This window comes from Elephantulus edwardii, unplaced genomic scaffold (assembly GCF_000299155.1).
Source record: "Elephantulus edwardii isolate Elephantulus edwardi_28Jun2011 unplaced genomic scaffold, EleEdw1.0 scaffold00102, whole genome shotgun sequence".
Taxonomy (NCBI): Eukaryota; Metazoa; Chordata; class Mammalia; order Macroscelidea; family Macroscelididae; genus Elephantulus; species Elephantulus edwardii.
In genome coordinates, this window is record NW_006399852.1 from 2,211,846 (window position 1) to 2,238,061 (window position 26,216).

At 44.5% G+C, this 26,216-nt stretch overlaps 1 protein-coding gene across 1 annotated transcript in view; it reads right to left on the bottom strand.

Moving 5' to 3' along the window:
• SASH1 (SAM and SH3 domain containing 1) overlaps positions 1 to 26,216 on the bottom strand; it is a 283,556-nt gene that overhangs the window by 208,510 nt on the left and 48,830 nt on the right. The window contains exon 2 of the mRNA XM_006891650.1: positions 1,730 to 1,858. Coding sequence (XP_006891712.1) covers positions 1,730 to 1,858 — 129 coding nt within the window. The remainder of the gene's footprint in view (positions 1 to 1,729; positions 1,859 to 26,216) is intronic.

The window sequence follows — 26,216 nt, forward strand, 5'->3', positions numbered from 1 at the left end:
AGTGATGACAAGTAAGGGTCGCTGCTAAAATGCAAAAATATAAAATGGCTTAACACAAAAAATATTACTGCAATGGAAGACTGGTCATAAAGAGAACTAGAGGCCCCGACCCAGACTTAGACATGTTAGGATGAAGAACCAATAGCACCAGGGAGGCAAATTTTCATCAGAGCTAGAAAGCAGACGTTGACATACATAGTCAAGTGAAATAATTCAGACATGAAAGGACAAAGAGTATCTGATCCCCTTTGTCTGAAATTTCTGTTTCAGACGAATGCACAGAAAACCAGGTAGGCTAGAGCTTATCAGGGACTTGAGGAGACGCAACAGGACATTACTGCTTAAGGAATCTAAGTTCCTATTTGAGATCATTAAAAAAGTTTTTAGAGGGAGCTCTGGTGGCCTAGTGCAAGAAGCTGCACTGCAATCCCAGAGGCGTGCAATCTGAATCCACCAGATGCTCTGCTGGAGAAGGAGGGACAATCCCTTCTGTACCAGTCAGATCTGATTTGATGCACAAAAAATAATAAAGTAAAAATTTTTTTAAAAGTTTTTAGAAAGAGACAGTTCTGATGAGTGCATAACATTGTGAACATAATTAGTATCACTTAAATAGACACACAAAAATGGTTACAATGGTACATTTTGTTACATATATTATTTATATCAGCATACTTTCCCCCACCCCAATTGCAACATTCAATAACACAGTGAAACATTTAAGTGGCTGTTGTACTGCAATCTGGGGGTGGGGGGTGGGGTGGGGTGGGGGGGAACCCAAACCAAACACACAGGTATTTTTTTCATTAACTATGTCCCACCAGGAAGGTCTAATTAATCTGAACTGAGCATGGAAGTCTTTTGTCATGATATCTTACAGAAGGTGAGAACTCCACCTTCCACACATGGTGGGGACAATTACAGGAAAGAACTCTTGATGACAAAAACTCCCATGCACCTGCTTACACTGCGGGATCAGGCTCCTAGGACAATACACTCGGCCCCTGTTCCAACTGAGACTTCTCTACCTCCACCTGCCATTACACCGACACCTGCCCATCGAGGCCAGGAAACCAGTGAACACAATGGGAAACGAACCGGCTAATAATAGTTTTCAAAGGAGCTCTGGTGGCCTAGTGGGTGGCGAGATCCTCCATCAACCCAAAGGCAGGAGATATGAATCCACCAGCCGCTGAGCGATCTCCTCCCATGAGATTCGCTGCCTCTATAAAGCTGCTGGAAGATTAGCTCTAAGCCAGTTTCAACCCCAGCGACCACAACAACGTCATAATGTCTATATATGTAAAATCTCCCTTCTCTCCCTTCTTCCCTTCCCTCCACCCACCCACCAGTCATTCATCTAGCCAGGCTGGTACAGCTGAAATAATGCCAAGAAAACACTGAAGGGAGACCAGACCTGCTGAAGCACTGGTGCAGTTCAGACTTAGAGGCTGTGGCCAGTGTTACCAACACGCCCTTTTCCCCTTGACATAAAAACAAAATGAAAGGAAACAATTCATTTAAGCTTTCATGAAACGGAAAGATTTGATCAAACTGCCCCAGCTAAGATCCACTCAGGGTGATGCCTGTACAATAGGGTTGATGCCTTAGAAAAGTGAATTCTGAACCCCATCCTAGCTCAGTAGCCTGCACCCCTTAACCAGCAGGGACCCGTGGAAGGACCGGGAGGGGTGCTGGAGGGGGAAGCCCCACAGCCTCGACCACTCACCACGTCCAGGTCCTGCGACACCCGCCTCTTGCGTAGCTCCTCCATCCTCTCGCACACATCCGAGAAGCAGGTGTTGTAATAGTCTGCATACTGCTGTGCCAAGTCGTCGATGTTGCCCAGCGATCCATCCTGAGGGAGGGAACAGGAAGAGAGCAGAGGCCATCAGTCCCTCCGCACACAGCCTCGGGCTCATGTGCTCTTCTCTCCCCTTCCCAGGACTTTATGGTAACAATAAAGCAATCTGGACCCTGGAGGCCTGCTCTGTCCCAACAGCGCTCCTTGGGGTTTTCAGTCATTGCCGTTCTTCTGAGGCATCTCAGTCACACTCCACACTCCAGCCTCTATTTCAATAGCCCAGGGCTTTTGGGTTTTACCACATGGGGGGCTCCCCAGTAATAATTACTGTTCTTTATTCAGTGTGAACAAGCAGTTAACAGGTTGTTGTTGTTGTTGTTATGTGCCTTTGAGTTGCTTGCAACTCATAGCGACCCTATGTACAACAGCCCTAAACTCTGCTCTGTCCTGTGCCAATCGCACTGTCTGTGACACTCCCATCCCAATTATCCCAGTCACTGAATCAGTCCACCTCATAGAGGGCCTTCCCCTCCTGCACTGTCCCTCCACCCTACCAAGCATGATGTCCCTCTCCAAGGACCAGTCTCTCCTTACAACATGACCAAAGTATGTCAGACGAAGCCCCAGAATCCTTGCCTCGAAGGAGCTGCCTAGTTTTACCCTCTCCTGGATCAATCTGTTTGTTTTCTTAGCAGTCCAGGGTACATTCAATACTCTTCTCCAGCACCACAGATCAAAGGCATCAATTCTCCTTCTATCCTCCCTAGTCACTGTCCAACTCTCTGATGCATAACAAGTGATTGCAAAGACCACGGCCTGTATCAGATGCACCTTAGTCTCCAGAGAGACACCACTGCTCTTCAGTACTTTGAAGAGGTCCCTAACAGCAGACTTTCCCATCACAATACGTCTTTTAATTTCCTGGCTGCTGGTACCAAGAGTGTTAACAGGTAGGTCTTATAAATCTCAGGCCAGCACTCTGAGACAGGTTTAGTTATTCTCCTGAAAGTACAGTAGCTGCAAGAAGTGGCAGCCCAAAGATCCAATTCTAATAAGCCAAGAAGCCAGGCCTGAGAGCGGAACACTGTGCCAATGGTACCGACTGAAGCCCATGCTGTTCGAGTGTCTAGAAGATCTTGGTGGTGGTGTTGTTGCTGTTGTTGTTGGATGTCATTCAGTTGGAACTAAGCCACAGCTGACTTTTCAGACACAATTAGTCATACGGGAGGAGATCGCCCTTCCTACTCCCCCAGAGAAGTTGGTAGATTTGAACTGTGTGCCTTTGAGATTGCAGCAGTTTCTCACCACTAGGCCACCAGAGCTCCCTTTAGAATGCCTTGGGAAAGAAAAATGCCACCTATAAAGGATCCCGGACAGTTGTCGATGACACCTGTAAGTTGTTACGTGCCGACTCTCCAGTGGCTGTAAATCACATGGATCGGAGATGGTCTACCTTTCTCCTCAGAGCATCTGGTGATGGATTTGAACTACCTGCTCCAAAGTAAGAGGTCCTGTAAAGTGCTACCAAGGCCAGGCTGGAGCTGCTCAGACGGACTCAAAATGCTAAGAACATTTTGAAAATGACAGGATTAAGAATCCCAGAGGGCACTCTAGTGGCCCAGCAGTAAGGAATTCCATTGCCAACCTAGAACAACATAGTTCAAATACACTCACAGCTCAGGGGAGAAAGATGGACACACTCCTTCTGTGTGATTTACCGCCTCTGAAAGCCCACTGCAGGGTCAGCTGTGAGTCAGTCTCAACTCAAGGGTACACAAGAACAACAACCCCACAGAGTCCTGATGGTGGTGGAGAAGCTCTGGACAACTAACTGGAAAAGATGATGAAACTTCGTCTCACAAACTCAGGGTATGTGATCAGCAGGGGCCACTCACCGGGGAAAGACATCATGCCGCGGAAAGCAGAAGGTGAGTGAAGAGCTGGACTAACACGGTAACAATGGGCTCAAGCTTGTCTGAGATCAGGAGGAAGGGCAGAGGGCAGGATTCACATCTGCAGCCCATGGGGTCTTTATGAATCACAGTGGACTCCTTACAACAACAAGCAAACTCTCATCCGTGTCTTCACAGAGAGTGAAGTTCAAGGTTGTGACACCCAGCTTCATTAACTGCCCTTAGCGACTCTAGAGATTGAATTGTGTCCCCGGAAAAGAAACATTGCAATCTAACCCCTGATATCTGTAAAGGTGATCTTGTGTGGAAAGGAGTCTTTGAAGATGTTATCCATCAATTGGGAGTCAGGCTGGAGGAAAGTGAGGCATAACCCAATCTGAGTAGTGTCCTTCAGAAAGAGAGGGCCACACACAAACAGGTAGAGGCAGGGCAGTCATGTGACACTGTATCTGCAGGGAAGAAGGACCCCCTGGGGCTACCAGAAGCTGACAGACCAGAAAGTCCCCAGACAGTCTAACTCTGGTAGCCTCCAGACCTGTGAAACCATAAATGTCTGTTCTTACAAGCCACTTTGTGTTGTTTTGTTAAAGCATGCCCAAGAAACTAATAGAGGCACTTTTAAAAAAATCTTTGAGACACCTAGCTTTCTCAATTGTCACACCCAATATTAAGAAAATGGCAGAAATCATCAAAGAGTGTGTCTGACTTGGACCCACAATCTATGCTCAAGGCAGCAGCAGTCAAGAAACCACACAACGAACATGGTGCAACCACTCTGGGAGAGAGTTTGACACTTCCTCCAAAAGTTGAACATAAAAACTCCATATGACCCAGCTATTCCACGACTAGGAATATATCCCAGAACTGAGACACAAACAGAGATTTGTACACCAGTGTTCATAGCACTGGTATTTCCCATCACAAGAATATGGAAACAGCCCAAATGTCCAAGCACAACTGAATGGATTGAGGAATTGTGGCACATTCACACAATATTTTGCAGCACTCAAGAGCAAAGATTTTGGAAAATGCCACATAACTTGGGAGAGGCTAGAGAGCATTATGCTAAGTGAACTAACTCGGTCTTCAAAGGACAGATACTGCATATGACAATTACTGTAAAAATAGAAGCATAACTAGTAAAACATGTACAGGAATTCGAGGGGAGGAGCAAAGGATTGAGGATAGGTAGGCGTGAAATCACAGGGCTGTACAGTTGGGGGCGTGGGGTAAATAAGAAGGATCCAGGAGAAAAGATAGGGTAATGATGGACAGGGTCCAATGGTGATTGATTTTATACAACATAATGCATGAGAATGATTATATGAAACACAATGTGAATGAAGAATAGTGTGAAACACAATGTATATAAACTAAGTAAGCAAACCAATTAAAAATAATGTAAAACAGAATGTATATGATTTTATGAAACAATATAAATGAAAGATTGTATAAAACACAATGCAGAAGAATGAAACATAACAGAATTATATGAAAACCAATAAAAATATTTTTTAGAAAAAGAGTTTGTTTCCTTTGCTAAAAAAGTAAACAGGAAGGCATTAAAAAAACCACACAATGTATTACACATTGAGCAAATCTGCTACAAAGGACATCATTAAAATGTTAATAAGCAAAGATGTCAATTTGAAGACTAATGTGTACCAAAACTAAGACAAGGCATTTTCCATTACCTCATATGAAGATGAAAGACTACAGTCTTCAATAAGGATTTCATTGCAATATCAAGAAAACAAAAATTCTCACCACTGGACCTATAGGCAGCATCATGATAGATGGAGAAAACACTGAAACTGTCAACAAATTAATCTTACTTAGATCTATAACCAACACACTTGATATCAGCAGTCAGGAATTGAATCAGGAGGGATAACACAGGAAAGGAAGACCCTGGATGAGATGAACTGGTACAGTGACCTGGGGTAATAGGTGTAGGTGTGTCAGAGTCAATGAAACTGGCTCAGGACAGGGAAGTCTTCAGAGCTGTTGTACACAGGGTCACTATGAGTTGCAGACAACTTGACAACACTAACAACATTGCATTGGGAAACTCTGCAGTCGGAGACCTCCCCAAATTACTGGAGGCCATGGTCTTTTCAATCATTTTCTATGCATTTGAGAGCTGAACAATGAATAAGGATGACAGAAAAAGAATTGATGCTTTTGAGATGAGGAGCTGGAGAAGACACCTGAATATCCCATGGACTGCCAAAAGAACAAACAGATAAATCTTAGAGTAAGTGAAGTCAGAATGCTCCTTGGAGGCTAAGATGACGAAGTTCTGCCTCACATACTGTGGACTTGTTGCTAGGAGAGGTTAGACCTTGCGGACTTGAGAGACATCATTTTTGGAAAGGTGGAGGGCCAGCAAAAGAGAGGATGACTCTCAACCAAATGGATTGACACAGAGACTACAGCAATGGACTTGAGTACGTCAGAGGCAGTGTTCAGATCTGTTGTTTATAATGTCACTAGGAGTCATATTCGATTTGACAACTCAACAACAACAACATATGACGCCCTGGTGGCTTTAGTTGATGCTGCCAACCCAAAGACACCAGCAATTCCAAGCCACCAGCTGTTTCACGGAAGAAAGTGATCAGTCTCCTCCTGTGAAATTTACAGCCTCAGAATAATCCGCAGGAGGGTCAGCTATGAGTCAGTTCCGACTTGACAGCACCTCACAGCAATACATGCATGTGAAGGCTGGACAATAAATGAGGAAGAAGAATCAAAGCCTTTGAATTGTGGGGCTGTCACTGACTTGAATATAACATGGATTGTTAGAAGAAACAAATCTGTTTTGGAAGCAGTACAGTCAGGATGCAGGATGGTCCCTAGAAACACTGAGGGTGAGACTTGGAATATACGTGGGACATGTTATCAGGAGGAAGGAGACCCTAAAGAAAGACTTCATGCTTGGTAAAGTAATTGTTCCTATGTGCTGTCGAGTCTACTACGACTCACTGCTATGAAAAACAGATCTGAACCATCCCCTATTCTGAGACATTCTCTTCATCTCTGACATGATTGAGTCACTTTGTCAATACATTCTATCGAAGCTCTTCCTCTTTTTCTTTCACCCTTCAAACTAAGTCTTTTTTCAAGGACTGCCCTCTCCTCACAACATGCTCAAAGTGTGTGAGATGAAGCTTTCACCTTCTTGCCCTTCCTCCAAGACAGGTGTGCTTGTTCTTTCAGCAGTCCATGAAATATTCAGCACTCTTCCCCAACACCAAAACTCAAAGGCATCAATTCCTTTTCAGACATTCTTACTCACTGTACAACTTTCAGGTGCTTAGGTTGCAAATGAAAAGACCATTGATTGTGTCAGGCACACTTTAGTCTTTAACCTGACATCCTTGCTCTTTAGCACTTTGATAAATGAAGAGAGAGGGATGAAATGATCAAATGACTGCAACAATCAATGCAAACACAGTGGCAACTGTGAAGACGCATCACATCATCAGGGTTTCACTCTGTACATTGTTGCTGGAGTTATGTGCTGTCTAGCTGCCTGTACAACCCTATGTACAATAGCTCTGAAGTCTCCCCTGTCCTGAGCCAATCTCACTAATTCTGACACACCTACTCTCAATGCCCTAGTTACTGTATCAATCTATCTCACCTGGGGTCTTCCTCTCCTGCACTGTCCCTCCACCCTTCCAAGTATGATGTCCTTCTCCAAGAACCAGTTTCTCCTGGCCACGTGCCCAAAGTAAGGGAGACAGAGCTTTAAAATCCTAGCCTCCACGAAGAAACTTGGTTTCACCCTCTCCAAGACAGACCTATGTTTTCTTGGCAGTCCATGGTGTGTTCAAGACTCTTCTCCAGCACCACATCTCAAAGGCATCGATTCTTCTTTGATCCTCCTTGGTCATTACCCAGCTCTCTGTACATTAGTGGTCACTATTGACAGAAGTGACTGCAGCAATGGGCTCAAGTGCCTCAGAGATTGTGAGGATGGCAGGATAGGACCTTCCGGATAGCGGCTAACATAGCGGCTAACTGCATTAACCGTTTGTATTGTGCAGCCAATGGACTGCTAGGTACCATCAAGTCAAGTACAACTCATAGCGACGCTTTGAATGGGTCTGAGCCCTGCCCTCTCCTGTGCCATCCTCATCATCTCTGTCACACTTGAGCTCACTGCTACAGTCACCGTGTCAATCCAACTAGCTGAGGATCTTCCTAAGGTGTTCATGAAGGTACAAAAATAGGACTTACATTTGGTAAATTAAGGCCATTTTCTCCCATTAATTTGGGTCAGGGGGTGGGGGGAGGGAGATCAGTACAATCTGATCAAGGCAGAGGGAAACAATGAGGGGTGTGCAAGAGCTACAAACAATAAAGGTAAACACTATTACAGAGATGGGTCTGTCATATCAGTAATAACAAACTATAAGACAGATACGCAGGCAGACATACAAGCTGAACAGGTCTGGGTAGGCAAACAGGTGGAGAAGCATTTATGTTGTTGCTGTTGTTGATTGCCTTCGAGTCGAGCATGTCTCATTGTGACCCTATGAACAAAAGGCTTGAAGCCCCTCTGCAACTATCGACATTTCTCAAACTTCATAGTGTTTCTGGAGGAACTGGAGAAGCATATATAGTAGAAGATATTTCCATATGTATGTTTATATGTGCTATAAATATGTCTTTGAGCTGTGGTGCTGGAGAAGAGTATTGCTTATACCATAGACTGCTAGGACAACAAAAAGGTTTGTCCTGGAGAGGGTGAAACAAGACTGCTCCTCGGAGGCGAGTCTTCTGAAGCTCCATGTGACATACTGTGAACAGGTTGTAAGGTGGAACCAGTCCTTGGAGACTGGTTGGGAGTCACGCTTGGGAGGGTAGAGAGACAGCACAAGAGAGGAAGACCTTCGATGAAATGGATTGATTCAGTGACTGGAGTAATGAGGTAGGTGTGTCAGAGACAATAAGATTGGCACAGGGTAGAGCAGGGTATAGGGCTATTGTACATAGGGTCACTATGAGGTGCAAGTGACTCGGCGGCACATAACAATAACATAAAAATATCCATATCTATTGTTGTTGTTCTGTGCTGTCGAGTCGCTTGCAACTCATAAGAACTCTATGTACAAGAGCCCTAAATGCTGCTCTATCCTGTGCCAACCTCATGGAAGTAAAAGTTATGAAAACTTCTTAACCACAGTCAAATACCATAGGGGAAAATATCACTGGGTTTGGGGGCTTAGGAGCACAGTCTCAGGGGGCAAGCAGGTCTAACGGCTTAGCAAAGACAGTGTTCTACATCCTACTCTGGAGAACAGTAACTGGAGTCTTAAAAGCAAGCAAATAGTCATCTAAGATGCAACTAATGATCTTCAGCTGTCCAGAATAAAGGGGGGGGGCGGGAGGGGGAAGTCAAAAGATTCAAGGAAACAATTGGTCCATAAAGGAACCACTCCAACCACAGCCTGCATCACACTGAGAGCAGAGGAACTAGCTGGTGCCCAGCGACCTCCTGCCCACTCCAGTGAATGAGGACCTAAAATAAGGTTCCGAAAGGGGAGGTGGCGGAGGGATGTGGAACAAAATCCATAAACACAAAAAAGACCACACTTAGTCTGACAAAGACTTGGATAAAACACTCAAGCCACTGGCTCTCGGGCACCCCTGAAACCTGGAACTCAACCCGCATTTCCATTTCTCCAAAAGTTACCTTTCAGCCGTACAACACTTGGGCCTATAAACTGAAGAGTGACATTTGTGAGTACTACACTCCGGTTATGGTCCAGTTGGTCATCAGTCGGTCAAGTCAGCTGGAACCAACTAAGAGAGACCCATCAGTGGGTGACTGGAAGCTGTAAATCACAAGGGCAGAGACTGAGCCTCCTCTTCCCAGCAAGGCACGGCCTTTCTGCTGGTAAGCAGTACAGTTCTCCACGGACCCAGCCACCAGCACCGCCTGATTCTCCAGATGAAAACAAAAGGGTGGTGTGGGCCCTAAACAAAGTTCCGAAGGCCTCAGGGCACAGGAAGAAAGGATAAAAGGAATCCAGAGTCATAAGTAGGAAATAACAAGAATGTTGCTGGGCTGAAAGAATTGCAAGTAAGGCTCTGACACAATAGGCAAACTATTGAATGGAAAACAAAATTTACTCTATAAACTTTCACCCAAATCACAATGAAAATCACATTTCTTCTAATGATTCAGGCAGAAACAAATAATCAAAAAAATATAATCCATCCCCTGCTCCCCTGCTCTTTTTATTCCCAACTTGTCTTCCCCAAGTTATGAACACATGGTTTTACCTGGGCAGCTAAGGTGAACTCAAAAGCGGTAAAGGTACACACTCTTTCCATTTCTCAGCCAGCCTGCCAGCCCTTTAGTTTAACCGGTGTCAGCACATTACCCCCATTGCCCATAGCAACGCACGCAGCCAGGCGCTGCAAAGCACACTTAGACACATGAGGGGCTTGAGAGTTAGAGTTCCCCAAAAGTCAAGATCCCCGCCCTCACTTCTGCCTTCACTGACATTGCAGAACCCAGAGAAGGAAGCAATTGAAATCAAAACCATTTTCTTTTTAAGATCCTTTCCCACCAGTGAAATGACCCCTGTCTGTGTTCATTAGTGCCAAGGCCCTGGTACAGGGCTGGGGACAAGGCGGCCTCTCCCCCGGGGCAGGAGCATCTGTGAGCGTCTGAGCATGCCTGGGCAGAGGCTTCCTCCCAGGGCCGTGGCTGCAGAGAGAGTGGGCAACAGGGACACGAGGAAGAAGGAAGCGCCCCTCCTGTGCACAGCCTTCATGTCAGGTGTCCAGGAGAGGCAGGAGTAAGGGCATTTTGAGTCCCACCATGGAAATCTGGAGGCGGCCAGCCCACCAGCCTTTCCTTTGCTGTCTGAGCCAAGGAAATACCCTGAAAACAGAGTTACACTTGGAATAGAGCTGTCAGCCCCAAACATCTTAAGGTGGGGCTCTGGAAAGAGAAATCAAATTAGAAGCTTATTAAAAATGGTCCTGACTCATCCCAACTCAACCAAGCATGCCTTACGGGGCACAATGCCAATGCCTACAACCTCCTTCCTGGCTTTTCAGACTCCTTTTTCACCTCACCCGTCACCAACGGACTTTACAGAACAGACGGAACAAGGTCTCCCTGTCTGCTCGCACTCCTCCCACGCTATCTCCATGATGCAGGCTACAACATCGCCCCCAGACTCACCTGGCTGACTTCAGGTTCCATCCTCTTTAGCCCTGGCCTAAGCCTGGTGGGGAAGGGCCGTCTTCACAGACACTGGATGGGGAAGGGCCCTTTCTCACAGACACTAGATGGGGAAGGGCCCTTTTCACAGACACTGTGTGGCTCTGAGGTCAGCAGACTGGTTGAGCCTAGAATAGAGTGTGGCTCTGAGGTAAGCGGACTGGTTGGGCCTAGGATCAAGATAACATCAAGTCAGCCTCCAACAGCAGCAACTCTCTGCTCTGCTTGGGGGCAGGCCCTCCCACTCCTCCCTTCTCATCCTCCAACACCAAGAGGCCTGCAGGGAAAAGCTAGTGGAAACTTCCGGAAAGAAGGAGAGAAGAGCAGTTCTCAAGACATTACTGTTTTGACCCTCAGACACTACCACTCAGCACACTGTTCAAAGCATTTGTCAGCCTGGGCAAACAACTCAGTTGCTCACTGCCTCAGCCATCTGCAGAAGGGGCGTGATATTTCTGGGACAAAGGAAACTCCTACCTTTAACACCAAGGCCTCTACCTTCTGCTAATTCTAGGAATGTTTGCTCACACTTCAAAGAAACAAAGCCCTCACAACCCTGTGGACCTCAAGGGTCTCCCTCCTTTCTTCTTAGCTTGGGTCCTCAGCAAATACTGGAAAAAAGTAAGGACCTCCTTCCTAATGTGTGTTGCAGGAAGGAGGGACAGGAGTGGAAGAGGCCTGGCCTGAAAAGTCATCGTTATGAGTTTGAAGCCGGCTTCTGCCACTCCCCTCTATAAATGTGCTCCATTTAGATATTCTGGGCTCTTGGGAGTTGGCTTCCGTCTCAAGAATGTGATGCTATCTTTCTGTAGAAACATCTGCATTTTTTTTCCATCCCGGAAATGAAGTATACTTGCCTTTGACCAGATTAAAAATCCATGTCTTCTAAAACCTGCATAAACCTGTTATTGTTGCTGGGAGGTGCCACAAGTAGACTCTAACTCCTAACTAACAACTTTGCCTTCTCCTAGTAAACTTGAGAGAAATTTTCAGGGAGCTCTGGTAGCCCAGTGTGTAAGGAGTTGTGCTACCAATCCAAATGCACTTTGTTCAAACACACCAGCTCCTTCGAGGGAGAAAAAAGGGCACTCTCCTCCCAAGAGATTTACAGCCTCTGAAAACCCTCTGGAAGCGAGGAGTTGATTCTGACTCAAAACAACCTCAACACCTTCCTTGGGAACCAAGCAATCATCATTCAATTTCTGTCACTCATTCAAAAAGCACCACTGGTTCTTATTTACTGTTTCTGAAAATACACTGGAGGGTCAGCAAGAAGGTAAACAATACATATGATTGCTTTCATTGGAAATGCCTCAGGGCACCTAGGAACAATAGTAACATTTATTTTATTTGCATGTGTGTGCGTGTACACCATTTAATCAGATCCAACTGGCACAGGAGGAGATTGCTCCTCCTTCTCCAGCAGAGCATCTGGTGGATTCAAACCATGTCCCTTCGGGATCACAGTGCAGCTTCTTGCCAGTAGGCCACCAGAGCTGCCTTCAACCAGGTAGAATTTTTGAAAGCAACTTTTTGCCTAGTTTTGTTTTCATTTTCTTGAGTGAAATCTATTTTCCCCCTTGGTCTCTCCAAGGAAAACCTTCGAAGTCATATGATTATCACTAAAATCCTACAGATTCCAAGCTACTCATCAAACTTTCCATCCTAAATGTGAAAAGTGTAATACTCCACCCCTCACTCCCAGTCACTGCAACTCCCCAGTAATTTGGGTGCCTGGAAAATATATCTGTTGTTTAAGAGACAGAAAACAGCTGTTCAACTCAGCCCAGGCCCAAGACGGCCAGCTTTTCACTCCCTGCCAGAGGCTGCAATATCCACTCCTACTCAGCAAATAATAATTTGGGAGAGGGTGGCACAGCTGTCTTGATGCCTTCCCAAATCACTTTCCAGATGTGAATTAAATCGCCATAATTACCATTTTCCTCAGCCTTGATGATTTAAATGCCAAGAAAGGCAAAAGAATAAAAATATGTGTTTTAATGAAGATATTTTTGGCCATTCCTAAAAACCCCAATCCAATGGAACTGGTGAATCGCGAAATTACTTTTCTTTTCTACCCCATGGTTTCTGCAATCCCTTGCTATGCATCAGAGAGCCGGACAATGACTAGGGATGATAGAAGGAGAACTGATGCCTTTGAACTGTGGTGCTGGAGAAGAGTATTGACTATACCATGGATTGCTAAGAAAAAAAAAAAACAACAACACAGGGTCCTGGAGAGGGTGAAGCCAGGCTGCTCCTTGGAGGCAAAGATTCTGAAGCTTTCTCTGACATACTTTGGACACGTTACAAGCTGGGATCAGCTCTTGGAGACGGACGTCATGCTTGAGAGGGTGGAGGGACAGCACAGGAAAGGAAGACCTCTCAATGAAATGCATTGATTCGTGACTAGGGTAATTGTGGATAGGCATGTCAGAGACAAGAAGATTGGCACAGGATAAAGCAGGGTTTAAGGCTGTTGTGCATAGGGTCACTATGAGTTGCAGGGGACTCAATGGCACACAATAACAACAACTCCAAATCTACGCTTTATCACAACTAGCTGGCAACATCTGCACCTTGCAAAAGGTTATCATGCTGGAAAAGGTAACAAAGGCCTAGATCATGTCTGGGATCGTGAGGACTGTGCAAGACAGGGCACGGGTCCAATCCGTTCTTCACAGAGGATAGCACCGGCCAGGGCAAGGGTCAGATCTGTCCTCCACAGAGGATGGTGCCGGATAGGAAAAGGGTTAGATCTGTCCTCTATAGAGACTGGAACAGGACAGGGCAAGGGTCAAATCCGACCTTCACAGAAGATGGAACAGGACATGGTGCCAGACAGGGAAAGGGTCAGATCCATTGTTCACAAGGTTGCTGCATATTGTAGTTAACTTGATGATATTTGTCAACAACAACAACAACAACATTCTTTTCATCCAACTTGTTCTCCCTGGAGACATGTAGGATACTAGTTGTTGTTGTTAGTTGTCTTAGAGTCTGCCCTGACTCTTGATGGCCCATGCTCACCTGCCCACTGAACCTTTGTGATTCACAGGGTTTTCACTCCTGATTTCCGCCTGCAGATCATCAGGCCTTTCTTCCTAGTCTTAGTCCAAATGTCCCCTAATACCTGTGGACCATCATAGCATTATCCAAGTCTCCACTGCAGATGGGTAGTGACCCTGAGTGAGGTGCACTGGCTAGGAATAAAATCCAAGTTTCCTATTCTGTCATTGAGTTAACAATGACCTTGGTGAAAGCCTCTGCTTCTACTGGAAGTATCTGGAGTGTCTGTCTCCAGTTAAACAATGCAGGTAATGTTTCAGTAGCACCACACCAAAGGCATTTATTTCTCTTTCCGGAGATGTGAAGTCTGTGTCTGAGCTCCAGTCACCTAGCGGTAAGAAGCTGCACTGCAATCTCAAAAGCACGTGGTTTGGAATCCACCAAGCTGCCCCACAGGAAAGGATGGGCAATCTCTCCCTGTCCAATTTAATGCTTCTGAAAACCCACTGGAAGGTCAGCTATCAGTTGGTTCTGACTCAACGGCACACAACAACAACAACATGCTAATGTCAGGAGACATAGCTTTTATAAAACAAAGTTAAAACCATAATGAGACTTTAAACCAACTCCACCATTACTCACATCAAGATGATTTATTACAACACTGAAGGTTTCATCTCGAGGTGTCCTTGGTTTCTGGTCTAGAATTGCTTATGTAATGGGCTTCATGTCTGTCTTATTTTTCCTCTTTGGTTCTTGGTCAATAGGTTAAAGGAGTACTGGTACAAGTTTAGGAACTGGGAGCATCCTCATTTCCCCAAAACCATTTTCAATTCTATAAATTGTGAAATTCTGAAGTCACATTGCCTTTTAAGTAGTATTTTCCCATCCGTCTCTTTAAGGAAAGAGAAAGAGATACATAAAAATTCAAGTTCCCATTACTTCTCTCACTTCACAACAGTATCGTTCCTTGGATCATTCAGTCCATTTGGTCCAGGGTCACAGTACATCTGAGGTTCTAGGACAATGTCAGCATGATGGAGGACAAACTCTTCGCAATCCTTCCATAAAGCCACAGGACACACTTCTACTGAACACATCCACATTTATTACTCAAACAATTAAAACCATAGGTACACAGCAGTCTTCAATACGGATTGCATCTCAACATCAAGATTCGCAGCACCAGGCCAATGGGCATCATCTTGACAGATAGAGATTGAGACTGTTAACAATTCCATCTTGTTTGGGTACACAATCATCATCTTAGGCACCAGCAGTCAGGAGATCAAAAGACAAATTGCGTAAGGAAAATCTACCATCAGGGACCTGTCCAGGGTACTGTAGAGCAATGATGATGGTCTAAAGAGTAAGGTGCATCTGATCTAGGACATGGTCTTCACAATTATTTACTATGGATCAGAGAGCTGGACTGAGGATACCAGAAGAAGAATTGGTTCTGGAAAAGAGTTTTTAACATATCATGGCCTGCCAAAAGAATAAACAGTTCTGTCCTGGAGAAGGTAAAACCAGGTTGCTCCTTGGAGAGAAGGATTTTGAAACTCCATCTCACATACTTTGGACAAGTGGCCAGGAAGGACCAGCCCTTGGAGACAAAGATTTTAAAACTCCACCTCACATACTTTGGGCATGTTTCTAGGAGGGACCCATCCTTGGAGAAAAACACCATGCTTGGAAGTGTAGAGGGTCGACAGGAGAGGAAGACGCTGGATGACATGGACTGACACAGAGACTGGGGTCATGGAGGTAGGTGTGTTGGAGGCAGTGAGAATGGCTCAGGACAGGGCAGAGTTCAGAGCTGCTGTGTGTTGGGTCACTAAGAGCTGCCGTCATCTCAGTGGTAGAGAACACCAAAAACAACAACAAGCATTAGAAAAACACAACACTCAGAATCAACTCATAGCTAAGCCTTCAGCAAATTTTCAGGGGCTGGAATTGCATGAAGACAGCCCATCTTTCTACAGAGCTGTTGGTGGATGTGAAACACATTTATGTTAGAAGCACAAAGCCCTCTCCGACTACTGCACCAGAGCTCCCTAGACCGGATCTGCTTCCAAGCAATTCAGAGAAGGCGGCTGCAGTGAAAATGAAGAGGAAAATGGCACACACCACAGCTCTCTCCATGACTGGTTTAACACAATTTCTGATGTTTATACCGATTCACCTTTCACCACAGAGAGTGTCAAAACTAAAAGCACTCTGAAAAAATATAGGGTATATTTTGCTATTTTTACTGTCATCTTCCCCCAGATGTCATTTATGGGCTAGAGTATCTCCAGGGACTTAAAAGAAGGAAAAAGGACAAAGAAAGAAAAATAAATCTTCTGAAAACACAAAGCAATCTGTCCTGTGATATGCAGATTATATGCAAATTAATGTAAAATAACCATCCGGTCTTCCTACTATCTATAAAGACAGAACCTCAAGGGAAAATATGAATGAGTTACCCTTAGCTCCCCAGAATCCAGGCAAGGAAACAGAACAAATTCCTGATTTAGTGACTGCATATACTGCTACCTTCACTGTCTATATAATAAATATACATTTTTTTATATATTGTATATTTAACAAATATATTAATTTATAATATATTTAATATTTTATTTTAATATCATTAGTAAATACATATTTATTATATACATTGTATCAATGAGGTAATATGAGTTACATGCCACATAACTTAACATACAATATATACTTGAACATACCATAGACCACCAAGAAAACAAATAGTTCCATCTTGGAGAGAGTGAAGCCAGATTTCTCCTTGGAGACTAGAATGTTGAAGCACTGTCTCATATACTCTAGGCACGTGGCCAAGAGGGACGGATCCCTGGAGAAGGACATCATGCTTGGAAGGGTGGAGAGACAGCACAGGAGAAGAAAACCTCCAGATGAGATGGAATGATACAGTGACTAGGGCAACGGTAGTAGGTGTGACCGGGTCAGTGAGACTGGTTCAGGACAGGGCAGGCTTCAGAGGTATTGTAACTAGGGTCACTAAGAGTCGCAGGCACATCGATGGCACATAACAACAACAACAACAACATATACAGAGGGCATAAACATTACGTGGTTAGCTGCTAACTCAAAGTGTGGCTACTAGAAGTCATCCAGAAGAAACAACTAGCAATGTGCCCCTACCTAGATCAAAAATGAAAATGGAAAAGAAAGAAACTCCACTGTCATCATGTCAATTCCGGCTCATAGTCACCTTTTATTGGGTTTCTGAGGCTGAAATCTTTATAAAGGAAGATTGTTTCATTATCTATTAGAGCAGCACGTTGGTTCAAATTGCTGACCTTTTGGGTAGCACCCCAATGTGTTATACACGATGACATCAGGGCTTCTCTCAGTAACAGGTACAGACTTAGATAATCCTATTAGGGAGTTCTTCTGTTACATGGAGTTGATAATCCATGGAGTTGTCAAATCTACTCAATAGCACATAACAATCTATGTGTGTGTACAGAGAGATGATAGATGATAGCTAGCTAGGTAGGTAGGTAGGTAGATAGATTGATAGACAGATCATATGGATACAAATGATACAACCTTGCTCACAGTAACTGAGGAGGACCTGAAGCATTTGCTGCAGAAGGTTAAGGACTTTAGTCAATATGGATTGAGGCTCAACATCAAGAAGACAAAGACTGGCCACTTGGCCAATTGGCAGCACCATGATAGATGGAGAAGAGAATAAGGTTCTGAACAATTTCAGTTTTTTTCAGTTTCACAGTCAACACTCTTGGCACCAGCAATGGGAAAGTCTGCTGTCAGGAACTTCTCTAGAGCACTGAGGTGCAATGATGTCAGTCTAGAGACTAAGCTGTGCCTGATCTAGGCCATGATCTTCATAATTATTTGTCATACATCAGAGAGCTGAACAATGGCCAAAGATGATAGAAGAATTGATGTCTTCATGTTGTGGTGCTGGAGAAGTGTATTGAACATACATACCACAGACTGCCAAGAGAACAAATAGGTTTATACTGGAGAGGGTGAAACCAGGCAGCTCCCTGGAGGCAAGGATTTTTAAGCTCTGTCTCACATACTTTGGGCATGTAGCCAGGAGGGACCAGTTTCTGGTGAAGGAGAGAATGCTTGGAAGGGTGCAGTGATAAGACAAAAAAAAAAGAAAACCTTGGATGAGATAGATTTTTTTTAATTAATTTTCATAAATGTTTACAGAGATTTTGGATCATTCATTCATTGTTGCACTTTTCTCCCTGCCAATCCCCCCCCCCCAAGTTCAACTGACAAAGTAACAGGGGTAATGAGAGTAGGTGTACCAGAGTCAATGAGACTGGCTCAGGATAGAACAGAGGTCAGAGCTATATTGTACGTAGGGTTGCTATGAATCGCAGGTGACTTGATGGCACAAACCAACAACATATAGATATATTCACTGCCTCATTGTTGTGAAGTTGAAACTGACTGCTAACTAACTCTCCACTGTTTTCATAGATTGTAAATCTTACAGGAGGAGACTAATTCAGAAGAGCAACTGGTGTGTTTGAACTACCTGTATTTGGGATGGCAGAGCAACACCTTATCCAGGAGGCCACCAGAGCTCCCCTACAGATATACTGTCATATAGATATATGTGCCAAATCCTCAACATGATGGACTGATCCAGTGACTTTAACAACAGGCTCCGGCCTATCAGAGATTGAGGATGGCTCAGGGGGCAAGCTTTGGATCTGTTGTTCATGGATTTACTATGAGTCTTAGTGACCTTGATGGTACCTAACAACAACAGTTAACAACACAATTAGATATAACACCACAACAGAGAGTAATTGTATCAGTACCCCGAGTGGTGCAAAGGTTATAAGCTTGGCTGTTAACTGCAAAATCAGAGGTTTAAAGACATCCAATCGCTCCTTGAGAGGAAGACTTGGAAATATGCTTCCAAAATTATTGGGGTTTTTGTTATGTATCGTTGAGTTGGAATCTATGCCTAGCTGACACTTGAAAGCTTAGAAAATTCAGACAGCAGTTCTAGTCTATCCTTGGGGTCGCCCTGAATCGACACTTGATGGTAATTAAAAAAATGACACAGACTCACTCCTCTCAAACAAATTAGTACAACACAGTGATGCTGAATTGATTTCTAGAGTGACTTCATGACGTGTCTTAATTACCCCACTTAAACATTTGGGGGTGATAAGCACTTTTAGGGAGCTCTGATGGTCTAGTGAGTAAGGAATTGTACTGCCAATCCAAAGGTAAGTGGTTCAAATCCACCAGCTACTCTGCAGGAGAAAGCTGGGCAATCTCCTCCCTGCGATTTACAGCCTCTGAAAACTCAATGGAGTGTCAGCTGTGAGTCAGCTCTGTCTCAACAGCACACAACAACAACAATAACTACAACTCTTCCTCAAGGTGTGCTCGCATCCAGAGATGCTACAAAAGGGTTCAGCTGGAATATCATTTGTTTAAAAAAAAAAGATTTTTAATAAATAGTCAAAATCAGGCCTGAAAAACACACAGGAGACGGGGTGGGTGGGCAAGGGAGCGTCGCATGGTAGGTGGAAGCCTGACTGAACACCATTGCCCTTATTTTGTCTCCAAAAGTACCCCTGGAGTTGGATAGAGGTTTGTTTTTGTTATTGTTAGGTGCTCTCAAGTTGAGTACAGCCCACAACAACCGTATGAACAATAGATCTGAACCCTGTCCAATCCTGTCCTGTGCCATCTCCACAATTTCTGACACACTCAAGCCCATTGCAGCAGTCACTCGAGCCCACTGCAGCAGTCACTGTGTCAGTCCATCTGGCTGAGGGTCTTCCTTTCTTTTGCTGACCCTCCACCTTTCCAAGCATGATGACCCTGTCCAAGGTTAGCGTCTTCTAGCAACAGGCCCAAGGAATTTGAGATGAAGCTTTATCTCCTTTGTCTTCAAGAAGCATTATGGTTGAACTTTCTCCAAGACATATTTGGGTTTTTGGCAGTCCATGGGAATTACAGTACTCCAAAACCACAGTTCAATTCTTCATCTGTCATTCTTATTCACTGTCCAGCTCTCAGACTGATAGAGAATGACTGAAAAGAACAAGGTCTGGATCAGGCACATCCTAGTCCTCAAACTGATATCATTACTCCTCAATAATGTGGGGAGGTCCTGACTGCAGGCTCTCTCAGTGCAATACGTCACCTAATCTCCTGAATGCTGGTACCAAGGTGCTGACTGTGGATCCAAGTCAGATGAAGTTGTTGACCATGTCAATCTTTTCTTCACTTGCCATGATGTTGCCTATCAGTCCAATGATGAGAATTTGGTCAGAAGTTTGGTGGTAAGGAATTAAGCTGCCAGTGTCAAGGTACATAGTCTGAAGCCACCAGCTGCTCCATAGGAAACAGATGGGCAACCAACTCCTATGCAATTTCCAGCCTCTGAAAACCTGCTGGAGGGTCAGCTATGGGTCAGTTCCGACTCGACAGTAATACAACAGCAACATGTCTAAGTCAAGCTTTGGCAAATGTCCACGGTCACCCTCTCCCTACTGTGTATCCATGGCCCCTGTTTTTGGGGGCTGGACATTTTAATTACTTTTTTTATGGCTCCTGTTGATGCAAACATCCTCCTAAACAATGACCAGCCAGTCTCACAGGGGACAGAGTTGGTCACACTTTCCTCCACACTTCCATTCTCAGCACCTGCTTCTAGCCTCAAAAGTCTGAATTTAAAAATAGCAGGTGACAAAAAAAAAATCGGGGCACATTTCCTCCTCAACATATGCATTTTACCTGTGAGACTGTATGAGATCCACATCCAGGGAAACCTATGAAAGCTGCATCTCAACAAAAGCGCCTTTTTTCTCCAAGTCTTACAAGTTGGCCTCCTTTGACAGCATGCAGTTTGACAACTTCTCTGTGGCTTGTTTTAGATGCTGAGTAGCATGTAAAATCAAAACGCATGACTGTTATTACTGTTGAACTAAGCAAGTTCAAATCGTGGCCTCTAGTTGATTTTGATGCAGATCTAATTGATTCATGAACATTCCTTGAAGCAATCGATTAAGCTTTCAGGTTACTGTTGGTACGTTCTGTTGAGTCCAGTATGACTCACCGTGACCTTGTGAACAACTCATCTGAATTATGTCCTTATCCCTGACACATATGAGCCCAGTGTTGCAGTCATCGTGTCATAAAGGTCCTCTTCTTAGCCGACCCCCATCTTTCCAAAGAATAGTTTCACCACCCTTGCTTCCAAGGAGCGCTCTGCCTGCACTTTTTTCAAGACATATCTACTTGTTCTTTTGGCAGTCCATAGGATAACTACTCATTGCTTTTCTCCAACACCACAATTCAAAGGCATCAATTCTTCTGACATAGTTATTAGTTGCCCAGCTCTTAGGGACACAGCAAGTAATTTGAAGACCATAACCTGAATCAGGTCCACCTTAGTCTTAAAACTAATACCACTGCTCCTCTGTAATTTGGAGAGGCCTCTGAAAGTAGACATACCCAATGCAATATGTCTCCTGATCTCCGAACTACTGGTAACAAGGGTGTTGATTATGGATCCAAGCAAAATGAAATCATTGACAATTTCAATCTTTTCTCCATCTATTTTGATGTTGCTTATTGGTCCAGTGGTGAGAATTTTCTCTCTTCTTGATGTTGAGATGCAACCCATCTACTTCTCTAGCAAGCATTCCAAGCTCCTCACTTTCAGCAAGCAAGGTTGAGTCATCTGCATAATGCAAGTTGTTGATGAATCTTCCTCCGATCCGATACTACATTCTTCTTCAGAGTCCAGCTTCTCAAATTATTTGCTGAGCAAGTGAACAGGTGTGGAGAAAGGATACAACCCTGATATACACTTTTCCTGATTTTAGATTACGCAGTGCTCCCTTGCTCTGTTCATACAACAGCTTCTTGGACTAGATACAGGTTTCGTAAGAACATAATTAAGTGCTCTGGGATTCCCATTGTTCTCAGTGTTACCTGTAGTTCGTTATTATCCACACAAATGCCTTTGCATAATCAATGAAACAAGCAGACATTCTTCTGGTATTCTCTGGTTTTCAGCCAGGACCCACCTGACATCAGCAATGATGTCACAGCTTTTCTAAACCCTGCTTGAACTTCTGGCAGCTCTCTGTCAAGGTACTGTTCAAGTTGTGTTTGAATGATCTTTAGCAAGATTTTGTTTACATGTGAACTTAATGATGTTGTTGTTGTTGTTGTTATGCACTGTCGGATTGTCTGCGACCGATAGCAACCCTATGTAGAGTAGCTCTGAACCCTGTTCTGTACTGAGCCAGTCTCACTAATTCCAACACAACAACCCTCATTACCCCAGATACTGTATCAATCCATCTCATCCGGGGTCTTCCTCTCCTGTGCTGTTCATTCCCCCTTCCAAGCATGATGTCCTTCTCCAAGGACCAGTCTCTCCTGGCCACATATCCAAAATATGTAAGACAAAGCTTCAAAATCCTAGCCTCCAAGGATAAATCTGGTTTCATCCTCTCCAAGACAGACCTTTTTTTTTCTCTCTCTCTCTTTCAGTCCATGGTATATTCAAGACTCTTCTCCAGCACCACAATTTGAAGGCATCAATTCTTCTGTCAACCTTAGTCATTGTCCAGCTCTGTGATGCATAACAAGTAATTGTGAAGATCAAGGCCTGGATTAGGGGCACCTTAGTTCAATAATTTCTACATTCTATTGGATCACCTTTCTTGGGAATGGGAACAAATAAGGATCTACTCAAGCAGTCAAGTAGCCATCCTCCAAATTTCCTGGCATATGCTGGTGAGCATGTCCAGAGCTTCATCTGTTAGTTGAAATATATCAAATGGTATTCCATCAATTCGTAGGGCCTTATTTCTTGCCAGTGCCTTCAGTGCAGCTTGAACTTCTTCCTTCATTAACATTAGCTCAGGTTCGCATGGTACTTCTTGAACTTTTTCCATGTCCACCAATTATTTTTGGTACAATGACTCTGTGTGCATTCATTCAATTTCTTTTGATGCTTTCTGGAGCATTCAAGATTTAGCTCATAGCTTCCCATTAGAAAAAGATCCAGTTTGCTGGGCTATCAGGGGTTCAAAGGACTGTTTGTTACACAGACCCACCAAAACTCAAAACACAAGGGAAAACATTGGACTATACCTAATTTGTTCAAGATAGGACAAGAATAGAGTCAGAGGCAAGATGGAAATACAGGCTTTGAAGATGATCTCTTGAGTTTGGACTCATTTTCCATTTCTAAAATACCCTGAACTTAACAGAAGTGCAAAAGTAGAAAGATTAGCAGAGCTATTGGGGTATAGCCAATCTGGAGGAGGACATCATGCTTGGTCAAGCAGTAGCTGTCGTTGTTGTTGTTGTTGTTATGTGCCGTCGAGTCACTGCGACTCATAGCGACCCTATGTACAACAGCCCTCAACCCTGCTCTATCCTGTGCCAATCGCATTGCCTCTGACACACCCATCCCGATTACCCCAGTCACTGAATCAATCCACCTCATAGAGAAAGGGTCTTCCCCTCCTGCGCTGTCCCTCCACCTTACCAAGCATGATGTCCTTTTCCAAGGACCTCTCTCTCCTTACAACATGTCCAAAGCGTGTTAGACGAAGCCCCAGAATCCTTGCCTCCAAGGAGTAGGCGGAGCTGCCGTTATGCCCTGTATAATTCTATATGAACAGTGGACCTGAACCTTGTCCTTCTCTGCACCATCCTCATTGTCTCTGGTATCTCTGAGCCCAGCGACAGGAGTCACAGGTTAATCCATCTTGTTGGGAGCCTTCCTCTCTGTCGCTGATGCTCCATCCTTCTTTTTCAAGGCCTCACCTCTTCGAATAGCATGCTCAAAGTATGTGAGATGAAGTTTTAATCGTTCTTGCTTGTAAAGGCACACGATGATTGCCCTTTCTCCAAGAACTATTTGTTTGTTTCCTTCACAGGCCATGGGATTCAGTACTTTTCTCTAACACCACAGCTCAATTACACCGAGTCTTCTTCCATTGTCTTTACTTATCGTCCAATCATCAGCAACAGGGAGACTGGCACAGTGGCCATAATGGTGCACTTAAGCTGAGTTTTGAGGGTGTGGGAGAGACTCAATGGCACCCAACAACAACAAAGTGGAGTGGAGATGATTGAGAACCAAGCCTTCCAATCTGTGTACCAAAAACAGTCAAAGAGAGTACAGCATGAGACTCGTACATGTCAAAACCCCACGTCTGGTCTGAGCTGCTCTATGGTAAAAAAGACTTGGCGTTCTGTTCCCAAACAGATTACAGACTAGGAAGCCCCACGAGGCAGTTCCCCATCCTATAAAGTCCCCATGACTCGGAACCGACTCAAGAACACACCATAACAATGATATCCCTAGAATTTTGGAAACGAACATATCCATCTCAGGACAAGCCTGGCATTTCTGGCTCTGTGGTTAAACCTGTATCCTATCTGCATGGTTATATTTCAGCAAGTGACATTCCACCACAGCCTGAGCACCAAGCCAAGAGGTCCGATAAATATAGGAAGTCAGAACTGAGCCTGGCTGTGACTAATCCGCCTTGGACCACCTCTGAAGGTTGAGGCATTGCTGAGTGAGACTTGAAATCTCAAACTGATCAAAGCTGAGTGACCAATAACTCCATGCTTAGAACTATGCATTGTTAATATAACTCAAGTCATTGAAACTTCCCTGGTGCTGCTAACCCCTACATTTTTAAGAACTGACAGGTAATCCCTACACACTGTCACCAATAATAAATACTTACGAATAAACATTAAAAAAAAAAAAGGCACATGGCTTAGAAACATGGCCTCTTAACTATTGTTCCAATCCTGGAAAAATGTGTGAATAATCTTCATACATACAGGGATAACTCTCAAAACGCCCCACCTACTTAGCTGCAGACAAATGCCCCTGACTACTCATATAATCATTGTGTTAAACACAATGATTAAGCACCTGCTGTTAATCAAAAGGTCGGTGGTTTGAATCCAGCAGTGTCTCTGTGGGAGAAAAAGATGCAGCGATCTGCTTTTTAAGCACCCTGGAGCAGCTCTGCTGTGCTCACAAGGTCACTATGAGTCGGAACGAAGTCAGCGGCACAAAAGGCTTTGTAGATACTGCTGAACATCCTCACCAGATCTCTGTTCAGAATGTCAGCTTTACAGAAGAGATTCACAGCCACCGAATCTCATCCAAACTAGACCCTCGGGAATCACTCACTTACCCTGGAAGAGGTCACTGTATCTTCTTGTTGTTGTTGTTGTTATCTGCTATCGAGTCAACTATGACTCACAGTGACCCTCTCTGTACAACAGCTCTGAACCCTGCTCTATCCTTAGCCAATCTCACTGTGACACACCTACCCTCATGAGCCCAGTTATTGGGTCAGTCCATCTCACTCGGGGTCTTCCTCTCCTGCACTGTCAAACGTCTCCTCTCCAGGCCAAACTTCATAGTGCTCTAAGCTTTCTGAGCTTCCTAGCCAATCTTCCTCTCTTCAATGTCGCCTTATTACAGTGTATGTTATATTATGTGTTATGTCATGTCATGTCATGTCATGTCATGGTATGATGGTATGTTATATACCATCGAGTCAGAATCAACTCAGAGCTGACTCTCCAGGGGGTTTTCAGAGGCAGTAAATTGCACGGGAGTGGACTGTCTGTCTTTCCCTGAGGAGCAGCTGGTGAGCCGAACAACATCCCTTTAGGATATCAGCAAACTCCTTACCGCAAAGCCACCAGAGTTCCTCTTCATTACTACGTTGCTGCTTCATGCCATGGAGCTAAAACCGATTTGCAGCTGATCCTGCAGTGGGTTTTCAGAGGCTGTGAATTCACTACAATAGGTTCCATACATAGTCCACGCCAGCCGTAAATTATGTAATCCTCACAACCACACTGTCCCCTCTGTGAAGCTCTGGCAGCTGGCCTGTTGCCTGGAGCGAGGCAGTGGGGGCCTGACCGCTGTCTGCCATTCTAGACTTGCTCCCACTCCCCACTCTGTGGCAATGCTGCAGGTCCCTGAGGACATGTCACTGCTTCCTGCTCCCCCCAGATCACCCCCTGTATCTTTGCCTGACAGTTTCCTCCTCCCTGTGGGCCCTGCAGACAGATCATTTTTATGGAGGGACATAGCATGACACCTGATCTTTCTACTCCATCAGGGCACTAGCATTCCCCACCTCATGCTCATCATGGGGTGATGTTGGGAATTTGCTTCCAAAATGAGGAA